The sequence below is a fragment of the Dermacentor andersoni genome, chromosome 2 (assembly GCF_023375885.2).
Source record: "Dermacentor andersoni chromosome 2, qqDerAnde1_hic_scaffold, whole genome shotgun sequence".
Classification (NCBI taxonomy): domain Eukaryota; kingdom Metazoa; phylum Arthropoda; class Arachnida; order Ixodida; family Ixodidae; genus Dermacentor; species Dermacentor andersoni.
The window spans coordinates 91,050,957-91,062,268 of record NC_092815.1 but is presented as its reverse complement, the minus strand read 5'-3'; the positions used below and the strand labels follow the sequence as shown (position 1 = coordinate 91,062,268).

Here is an 11,312-nt window from a genome sequence, read left to right as displayed (position 1 = left end):
ATGCGGTTCGATCCGGACATTGATGCATGGATAGCCGAAAGTGTCAGAAGTATATCCTAAGAATGATAATAGCATCAATATCGAACATCTAGGTTCTTAATTCTTTTCGCGCATTTCGTCACAGCCGGCCTTTCACAGTGCAGTTACGAGAGCGTCGTTTTAATCTTTGCAGTGTCGGTACTCTTCCGCAGTTTCACTTGAGGAACGGTCACTATATCGCATCGCAGCTAATGCATGCGAGTAAATGTGTGGTTTTTCCTCCCCGGACGTCAGTGTTCCGCTTCCGTTTATTTCTCGTTTAACGGAAAGCCGCCCTTAAACACGCACCGCGTCTTGCGCCAAGTGCGTGTGCATGCTTCCTGCGGAACTTCCCGAGATTAAAGCGATATGTCCTTGCAAGAGCAAGTCCTGCTGTCTAAGCAGGCTACACAGTAAGAATGTTAAGGGCGCCGGTTTGCCGCTTGGGTAAGACCCTCACGTTTAAAGGGGAAGATCGAATAGTTGGATGAGGGACCAAAGAAGTTTTCTTTTTGGCTACTTTTCGCGCAAGTAAACACGACTACTCGAAAACTGACGACACGATAAATGCATGAAACAGTAAACAGACAACACTAAAGCTACATGAAATAAGCTTTCATAGATATCAAGCTCTTCTGTCACATATTTCGGGGAGTCCATGTGGTCAGAATTAGTACATAGTATTCAACTATGGCTCCTCTCATCGCAAGTGCAGTTAGAGTTCGTTGTGGTGTAGCAGTAACAGCAGTAATAAACTTTATTTATCGAGAACGCCGCCCGCCTCGAGTTAACATGTCGCCTGTTCTTCTGATAAATAAAGTTTAAAAAATTGGAGGACGCTTGAGCTTCGCCTTTATGAGAGGAACGCGATAGCCTTCACGGACCCCTGACTGCTTCTCACGCTCCTCGGCAACTACAGCTTAAGTAACCGTAATGTTTTCCTAAAAACGCCGGCGGCAAAAAACGCTATACACGAAGGCGAGCTCTCTGGTTCTTTCTTTTTTCTCCCCCCTCCTTCCCCGGCGAGCGCCGCCGCTGCCGTGAAACCCCTCTTAATTAAAGGTAGCGCCATCACCCTCGCCCACTTCGCGCTAGTTTCTCCTCGCGCACTTTTGCTCCATGATGGTGGCGCCCCCTTGTCTGATGCAGCGTAGCAGACGATGCCAAGCATTAAAGGGCCCCTCACCAGATCTGGCCATTTTGAGCTGACAAGCGCAGAGGGTACAATGGGGGATAGCGATCGTGTTTGCAAAGTATTACATCGCTACGCGCCGCAGAAAGCTATGAAATTTCAAACCAAACGCCGTTTGCCCTTTTCCTCGCGGCCGCCGCGCTCCAAGCCGGAGAGTGACGTTCTCGTGCCAGTGCGCTTAGCTGTGACGTCGTTCGTGGTGACACGCGACTTCGAGAATTATACAAGGCAACATCTGTTATTAGTGTAACATGTTGCTTGAATAGACAAATAAAGCCTAGAGAAGCAAGTGGAGAGAGCGTATATATTTGCGGTGAAGCCCGCCTCTTGAAATAATGGGTTCACGGCACTGAAATATTTCTATCTCGGCTATTAGTGAGCCGATTTGAAAAATTTTTGCGGCAGAACGCTCCCCAGAGGACACGTAACATCAATGCATAACTGAAGTTTGCTGTGTGGCCTGGTGAGGGGCCCTTTGCCTTATTTCAACCATGGGAAGAAAAAGCGGTGCTAAGGAAATCTTAGGGGAAAGAACATGTAAAATATATATGCTTTGGAGTCACAACAGGGATAGCGTTGGAGCACAAGTCCGCGTCTATGTACAGGTTTTTGATGAGTACGGTTTGTGAGTCGTCGCAATAGCTGTGAAGCACGGCTGCGGTCATCAGAAGCAGAAGGTACAAATGTGTTTTGAGTACGGCCGACTGGAACTGCTCAGTTATATAGCTACGTCGTTAAAGCGAACGGAAGCGGTGACTGAAGCCACATCAGCCATTCGGTCATGATGTGGCTAGAGCCTTACAATAAAGATTAAAATTTATTACGTTGGCACTGAGTGTGCGCTCGGCTGATAACCTTAGTGCATACTGGGTACAGCATCCGGCTTTTTGCCCAAATCGCGCTTAATCAGAAGCTCAAATTGGTCATCCGAAAAATGATCATATTAAACAAAAGACAGAAGCGTCCTACATGGATTAAACATCATACGCCCCGAAAACGATTCGTCGTGGACAAACATTAATGAAAAAACTCAATAAGTATATCGTAAATTTTCATCGAATGAGCAGCGTTTCCCACAGAATTTTCAAAGCTGGAACACCATTTTTTTTCTTTTTGCGAAGTTTTATCGTGTGCAAGTCTGGTTTGTTTCTTGACTATACCAACAGTTTAAATGCCGCTGTACTTCTTTTTAAACACACGTGCTTAAAGGCGCAAATTTTAGTCTGAGTATGCCTCCTTTTTTTATATCAAAAAGCATGCAGATCGCACCAGATCGCACCAGGGCGCCCTGGGGCAACGACGATTGGATGAAACGGCGCATTGGGGCACGCCGGTGCGATTTGCCGAATTCGCGATAAGTATGCGTAAGCATTATGATAATATATGGTACGCGGGAGTTGGAAGCATAAACATATGAAGACAGTGCGCCGTGCGGTGGCGAAGAGGACCATCATCATCATCGACACCGATTTGGGAGCGTCGGCAATGGCGCCTCAAAAAGGGTGGCGCGAGAGAGTGTGGCCCGGGGCCCCGCGGCGGGAGCAGTGCGCGAGGTTCGGTGTTCGACGGCAAAGAGCTTCCTCGCTAGGCGTCTGGCCCATAGGAGCTATCGCCGCCCGCGCCACTACGCCACACCCGAGTAAACGTTGTCGCCCGCTGAGAAGTTACCTCGCCCCGCTCTTCCGCTGGGCAACTGTTTCAGAAGGACTGGCAGTCCTGAACTGGGGTGATCGAGCGTTCGGGTGAGCGGCCACAGGGCTACCCCGCCAGCTGTGGACGCGACCCGGTGACTGCGGCCGTGGGCTCCCGAGCTCAAACCCCGCCGGAGGGAAACCGGGAACGCGGAGGCTCCCGTATATCGACTGTTGCGCAGGGCCACCTGAGCCCCGCGAGGCGGTCCGACCCTGTTGTCCGACCCGGCTGTCCGACCACGCTGGCCGAAATCGGTTCCACGAGGTCTCCGACACGGCGACACGCGCTTCCGCCTGAACTGTAGGCCAATTATAATTGACCGATACATAGATATAGCTGCATGTCGTCTATGAGGTATTTTGGGGAACTGTCACGTGTGTGGGCCGTTTTCTGTGTTAAGTGCGTCAATACAAGTCTGATGGGTGTTTGTGCTTCCGCGTGCTGCTTCTCCCTTCTTCTGGAGTGATCCGGCACCCAATAACATCACAAGCATACTCCCAAAATTCAAGTTGACCCCCCCCCCCCCCCCCCCTACTCTTAGCTTCCCTATACATTTTCGACGGAGCCTTATGTATCCTATGGGCATTCTATCCGATCATTTTCATTTTTTATTAAAATTGTTCCATATAACTTTAAAGCTGCCAATTATCTACATTTACACTACTACAACGATCAAATGTCTTAACTTCGCAAATTGCGCATTTTTGTGCAGATGCAAGGCATTACACTTTTCGCGTGACGGACAAATTTTCATCTGGTATTCGCCAAACAATGCTTACGCATTAAAAAGAAGTGCGCACTGCTACTCAAGGAAGAATAACTCCGTCGACATGGTGCCCTACGAAGGAGCGCACATCCGCGGTAGCACCGCGCGGTGTGATAGCTTGGGAATGAATACCTCGAATACCACTGTTATTTAGAAACCTACTTACCTCACAAAGGCGCGCGGATGGCGGCCCGTCGAAGTTTGCGCGACCGATCCGATGCATCCGTATCTTTCTTCGCTACACGTCATGCTTGCCGGACGGCAGCGTAAAACGCCTTTCTTCCTTCATTGAAGCGATTACAGCTACCACAGGCACAGCAACCCATCACGAAGAGTACAAACAATGCCAAGGAAGCGCGCTGTTCTTAACGGCGCGCTCACGACGAAAGCTACCGCCACCATATAAACCGCACACTACGGCGCGTATTTATTCATTGCATCGAAAATGGCGCGGGAGAAAATGGCGCGCTTTCTTCTCGGATGAAAAAACAATATGGAAAAGCGCGCGCTGCTCTTAAAAGACCTCAAACAGCAGCTCGAAAATGGGGTTGTGTTTGACTTCCCGCACAACAGAATTATGTTTTCTCGTATATTCAAATTTCAATCCGACGCTATCATGTCTGGAGGTTGTAAGTCGTACTTTACGAATTTTCTAACGCATCTTATTTCAGGAAATTAAATTATTTAGCAACGCCTACACATCACGCGGAGGGCCTGAGTGGATCGGGATGCGTGGTTCGCGGAGGTTTCTCTCATACGGACAACGTCACCACTGCCGACGCCAGATTTGCTACGACACGGGGCTCTTATGGGTCCACCCAGGCGCCTTTTCTATGTCCACTGATCTTAATTTTTAAAAAAATCGCAGTTCCGCCCGAAAGGCGAACAACCAATTGCAATAGCAAATTAGTAGATAGCTGTACGAAGTAGGGATAGTAGTTTTATCGGCCGTATAAACTTGTAAACATTCGTGTACTAAATTAACAATGATAGAATATGTAAGCGTGACTCGACGAGTACGTAGAAAGAAACAGCATAGAGAAAAAAAAAAAGGAAACAGACACACGGAGAGAGCGCTGTCTTTGTGTGTCTGCTTCTACGTCCTTGTTCAGTCGCGCTTACAGATTCTATCACGTATTCAAACCCACTAGCCCACCAACGTGCTTTAACTAAAGTAACTAGCACGGTGTCAGGCGCGCACAGATAAACATATCTCGCTTGATGAGCGCGGAAACTCGCTGTCAAAATCCTGGAGTGAGGAATCGCGGCAGCAGCAAGCGAATTGACCTTCATGCATCCCTCGCTTCAACGCGAACGAAACGTCGAAAACACAGCGCATACGAAGCTACCGGCACTACGCGCACTTTGGCCACGTCATAGATAGCTTTCAAGACACACGAGCGCCGACAACGCGTCCCTGCGGCGCCCGCGATTCGCGTGGCAAACGCCGTAGTAGACGCCGCGGTTGTCTCCGCTCTGTACGGAGCGGCGGGCGAGGAGGACATCGAGGCACCCTAGCAGCCGCCGGAGAACGCCCCCTCCTCACTCGCCAGAACCCCCTGCCTCACGCGCGACAGGTGCGGGCACGCATCCAGGCCGTGTTCCTCGCTCTCGCACGCGAGACGGAACCGTGTTCGTTGGCTCACCCTCACACGCTTTCACTCATTCGAAACATCACGGCGACGCCGACGGCAGAGTGCGACTGGAGTGTCGATACAATTGCTATTGCAACAAAATATTGAATATTGTTCTCTTTTGCACTCCGATTATATGTGCTGAACAATATGGCTGCAAGTCATTTAGTTTTCCTGAGATTGAATTTTAAAGATTAGTTGCGTTCTCGACATGACTTTCTACTGACCAACCTGCTGTGTTTGTGAAGTCAGAGACTACACCGCCACTGTCACTGAAATCGCCACTGTCTAGTTCGGAAGATCTGTAAAAGCTCCCCGTGTTGTCAGGAGACATGAGCTTCACTTCTTCCGCGTGAGCACTATGTGTCCCGAGTGTTTACCACGCATTCTGCACATTTACATCACAGTAGTGTGGCATCTGACGTCATCAACTCATTGTGACTTCACACGAAGCAGCTACCTGGTTTTGGTATCTCATTTATTGGTTATTAAAGCATATTGATGAATTTCTTAGCAAGTTGAACCACCATACCGGTGACAGGACTGTCAATGTAATTTGAAAATGACAATATCCTAATATAGTTAAAAAAATGCCGGAGTTGCCCTTTAACGCCATCGCATTAATAAAGCTGAAACAGCTGAAATTTCAAACGAAACGCAGCGTGCCTTCCCTCTCATGGAAGACCATTCCCAGCCAGATAGCCACGGTCACACGCACAAATGCCTCTTCACAGTGTGTGTTATATCACTCGCCATAACTAATAATCCATTTGTGGAAGGCGCAACGCCGCAAAAAAAAGGAGGCGGACCCCAACGTCTCGCCACTCCGGTATGGGACCTCTTGGGTACGCTACAAGAGGCAGAGGGAGAGAGTGTCTCCGTTGCTAAAACCCATTGCCAGTGATGCCCGCCTCCTGGCAGCATGTTAACAAGACGGTTATTTTCTAACACACACACACACACACACACACACTATCTCTCTCTGTCGCATGCGCATGCATGCCAGCACTGCAAGAAAAGGCAAAGCACCTTCGAGGGCGCAAAGAGGGGCTGACGCTTATCGGCTTCTGCTTTCCTTAACGAGCATGACACCAGGTGAATTTCCATTGTCGTGCTTGTTACGTAATACACTAAACTAATTAACGCTGCAAAAATGCAAATAAATGTTTCGTTTACAATAGAATGCAGCAGTTTTCAGTTCAGAAACCTAACTGCCATTTGCAGATTTATTTGCGAGTGGAAAAGCTTGGAACACTTGGGCATGTGGGGAGCAGCACTGCACTTTTGACATTCTCACTTGTCCCCTTTTTTTTGACCCTGCTTTTTGCACTGCCATGGTGGATCCAGTGGAATAGGATGTGGAAAATGTGCCCACTACGCTGCTTCGGGGCATAAATGTGACAGAACACGTGCTGCACATGCACAAACCTTCCACAAATATAAGCTAAAAATAATTGAAAAATCTAACCTCCTTGAAGTGAAGACCAAGTTGCATTTATCGACGACAATTCTAAATTAGTTCACCTTATGCTAGCTGCCCCGTCCCCCTATCTATGAATGGCTCCTTAAACCAACAATGCCACCCACTCGGCAAATCGCCGGCTTTGGCAGTATGGCCCCAATTCTCATTATGCCCGGCAATTCGACAGCTATGGAAGCCAATGGGTTAATGTACAAGTACTAGAGGAACACATGTACTGCAGTGAACAAAAAAGCTACAATATTTTGCATTTTGGGTCATGAAGCTAAACTGTGAAGACTTGGTTCTGTTATGCCAGACAATTAGACCAGGGCAACAGTCTCTAGGAAACCCACTGCAGTGTTACGTTTGTCACACTGCCCCGTCCCCCTATCTATGAATGGCTCCTTAAACCAACAATGCCACCCACTCGGCAAATCGCCGGCTTTGGCAGTATGGCCCCAATTCTCATTATGCCCGGCAATTCGACAGCTATGGAAGCCAATGGGTTAATGTACAAGTACTAGAGGAACACATGTACTGCAGTGAACAAAAAAGCTACAATATTTTGCATTTTGGGTCATGAAGCTAAACTGTGAAGACTTGGTTCTGTTATGCCAGACAATTAGACTAAGGCAACAGTCTCTAGGAAACCCACTGCCGTGTTACGTTTGTCACACTGCATAGCCCATCTATCATGGATACAACTTGTGTAGTTCAAGAATGTATTAAAAGGAAAGTGTACGTAGAGGTGGAAGTGGCCAATTTTCAAAAGCAGTTATGACGTGTAATCAGAGTGCAACCTGTCCTACAGGAATCCATGTACACAAGTATGATGATGCTGCCATATCATACTGCATGTGACAACATTGGTGCTAAGTTGCATGTATAACGGTGCTGTCCTGCTCATATGCATTTGAAATCAAAAGCTGTGTTGCCGTAGGAGTTAATAGCAACAATACAACCTATCACGAAGATGAGCCTAAATGTCAGCTTTTTTCTAATTAAGTAATCTTGACACAACTCACAAGTGTGAACCAATCCACATGTATATTTTCTAAAGTAACTGGAGTGTGCTTGAATCTTTTCGTAAAGCTCCACAAATTGCCAAAAAGAGGAAACATCCCCTTACATTCAATTTGCAAACGGCTATTGTGCACCATACAACATTAAAAAATGTATGATACAGGAGAGAATAGCAAGCAAGAATTGATGATTGGAACTTCATTGGTGGGCCCATGATTGCTCATGGAATCTTTTTTCTAAGATTCATTGAATATAATTACATAGGAGAGGAACTGAATTATATAACTGATCCAGATGCAGCATTCCTACTCTGGCTGCATCCGTGGAGGTGCAAGTCGAGCCGGGGAAACTGAAGCTCTAGCTCCAGTCTCTTAGCAGCAGACAGCAGGTCCCGTTCTGCAAACCTGGGAGCAATGAGCTGCAGGCTCAGTGGGAGACCATTATGTGAGAGGCAACAGGGCAGGCTGACTGCAGGAAGCCCAGCCATGTTGACTGGTTGTGTGCAAAAGTCTTCAACAGAAACTCTCTCCCTGTTGTCCTTAAGTGCCCAGCCTGAATACTTAGGCGCTTCGGTGAGAGTTACTGGCGTTAAAATTAGTTGAACACCAGATTCGAACACCCTCTTGAAGTCATCGCATATCAAGCGACGCACTTGCAGAGCTTTCATAAAGTACTTGTCGTAGTTTCTGCGCAGCAGGAAAAAGTTTCCAGCCAGTATTCGGCCTCGAACGACTTCATTAAATCCTTCGTGTCTCGAGGATGCGTACAGGGCTTCCGTTGAAGAGTCGATGTCGGCGCGGTGCCCGTACTCGAGACCGTCGTAACGAGCGAAGTTCGATGCCACCTCGCAACAGTTGAGCACCGAATAACACTCTGTTGAATACTGAGAGTGCGGTAAAGACACCGAGGATACAACGGCGCCTAGAGAATCCAATTTATCGGCCACGTAGCGCCAAGTATCTACTACTTCGGGCGCCATGCCGGGACAGTGGTACTCCCTTGGAACGCCAACTCGGACGCCGGAAAGCGATGGCTCGTCGTCCAACTCTAGATTCCGCGCGTGCTCTGGAAGATGCACACAAGTGGAGTCGTTTTCGTCGACGCCAGCCATAACATTAAACAACAAGGCGGCATCGTCGACTGTTTTCGTTAATATGCCGGGGACGTCCATGGAGTTAGTTAGCGGGATGAGTCCATGCCGAGAAAGTGCTCCATACGTGGGTTTCAGTCCGATAACGCCGCACCGTGACGCTGGGTTGCGCGTGGAACCACCAGTGTCAGAGCCCAAAGCAGCAAAAGCAGAACCCGCCGCCACAGAGACGGCACTGCCGCCCGAACTGCCCCCAGCAATATACCACTCATCCAACGCGTTCTTACCCAGGTACTTCCACGGATTCCTAGTCGGTCCAAAAGTGGAATCAGTGGCACCGGAGCCCATTCCAAACTCGTCCATGTTCGTCTTGCCAAGGATGACCGCGCCTTGTTTTCGAAGACGCTCGACGACAGTCGCAGTGTAAGGTGGGTGAAAATTGGCGAGCATTCGCGATCCACATGTTGTCCTTACACCAGATATGCAGAAGTTGTCTTTCACAGCAATTGGAACGCCATCCAAGGGCCCTAACGGTGCATTCTTGGCCAACCGTTCGTGGCTCTCCTTTGCTTGCTCTTGGGCATTCTCAGGTAACACCGTTACAAAGGCGTTCAGATAGCTGGTTGCTTTGATATCTTTTAGACAGGCCGAACATACTTCCAACGGTGAATATTTTTTGCTCCTAAAATGCGCGGCAAGCTCTCTAATAGTTAGGGAAAGCATTATAAACGCACAACCAACAAGCGAAAGTGCGCTTTGCTGTATCCTGCCATGTGCAGCAACGGATGTTGAATTCAGCGCTCGCGCCACCTATTTCCTTTCAAACAACAAACGCCACTAGAGGGCTGAACAAAAATTAAACTGAAACCGAAACCGCAATTGTTTTTCGAATGGCACGAAGGGTAAATCTGTGGCGCAAGTTTGTGGCAATAACGTGCCTAAATAAGCTTATCACTACAAAACCTTCATCACAACATAATATAGAAACAACCGATGGAAACAATTATGAAGCGTGCTGATAGCCATGGCCATAATGACGTAGCGATGCATTTTTCTATGCCATTCGTTTTCGCGCTTTGTCAGTGGTGATATAGCCGGTCAGATCAACACTGTCCGTGTTATCAATGGGATCAGCCGTCCGTGGACTGCAGCAAGTAAGAGTGGCATATAATCGAATGGAAGGACTCGTTACAAAATCGCGGCCATGATTTGGACAAGAGGTCATTTCGCCTTAAACATGCTCATCTGATTAAAAGAAGAGTCGCATGGGCATCGTAAAACATTATGGGTGAACTTGAGGGAATGTCAGCAGGGATGATGTTCTTGAGCAATCACTTTCAGGGATAACATGAGTCACGTGAAATCTTGTGAAAGTGGTCGCTCAAGGCTCAGGCTGTCGTGTTTTCGCAGCGCGACAGTTGCACTACTTATCCACCGACCATAGTTATTACGCAGACTGCATTAGTTATTACACAGTTAATACCATCACTGATGAACCAGCTTTGACCTTAAACCTCTACAAGTTCAACGGCGTGATCCTCGATGAATGACCCTCAACCCATATACATTCAAAAAATTTTTTTTTTTTTACCCATCTCCCTACCCTACTCCCTTTAACAGTTACAAAAGAAGGAGGTGTAGAAACATTAAAAAAAAAAAAAAAAGGGACAAGCAGGTGTCTTTCTGCTTGTGCGGAAGGCGCCGTTAGTCCAGAGCTCCATAGTTTCCACGGGAATGTGTCATGCTGGTACATAATGTGTATGTGCCAGCAAACAGTGTGTTTCTGCATTCAAGAAACACTGTCTGATCTGGTGTTATTACTACAGCATTTCATAAAGCAAAACAACAAAATCGCAACCTCAATTTGATGCATTTGAAAGCTTTTAGCTGCAAGTGCAAGTTTGTTAAATTGAGGTAATAAACTGCAACAACCGAGTTTTAATATAAGTTTAAAGGGGATGACCAAATGAAATTAAACAGCTGAGCCACCTTCATTCAATATACTTTGTACCAGCACCTTGAACCTGGATATGTAGGGGCATGCGCTGTTATCCCCTTCACTTCTGCCCGTTCAGCGCTCCACCGCACCTGGTGTTCCACGGCACATTTTCTTGCTTTGTTGAGCGTGTTCCTTGTAGGAAAATTACTCCAAGATCTGCTACAGACATCGTATATACAAATTATCCGATTTATTTTGTTTGCAAAAACCTTCCACATCAGATGCATAAAACAAAACAAAACTAGAAGAGAAAAGGTTCAAATATGCAGGAACGCAGAGTGTACTTTTGCATTTCTGCACTCTGAACTCCCCTTGGACTTTCAAACGTGGCCCTCAAAACTCAAGCACTGCGTCGAATGGTTCTTCTTAACAGTTTTCGGTGGTATGTGCTGAAAAAAATGAGCTCGCTCGGAAGCCTGTACGCTTTTTTTTTTAG

At 47.4% G+C, this 11,312-nt stretch overlaps 1 protein-coding gene across 1 annotated transcript; it reads right to left on the bottom strand.

Moving 5' to 3' along the window:
* Positions 1-7,792: 7,792 nt before the first annotated feature.
* GatA (glutamyl-tRNA(Gln) amidotransferase subunit A, mitochondrial) lies at positions 7,793-9,672 on the bottom strand. The gene has a single exon (XM_050189009.3). The coding sequence runs from the start codon at positions 9,598-9,600 to the stop codon at positions 8,065-8,067; it is 1,536 nt and encodes a 511-aa protein (XP_050044966.1). The 5' UTR covers positions 9,601-9,672; the 3' UTR covers positions 7,793-8,064.
* Positions 9,673-11,312: the final 1,640 nt, after the last annotated feature.

What these genes read in the sequence shown, in the direction of transcription:
- GatA (XM_050189009.3), bottom strand. Translation starts at nt 9,600, where the DNA reads ATGCTTTCCCTAACTATTAGAGAGCTTGCCGCGCATTTTAGGAGCAAA.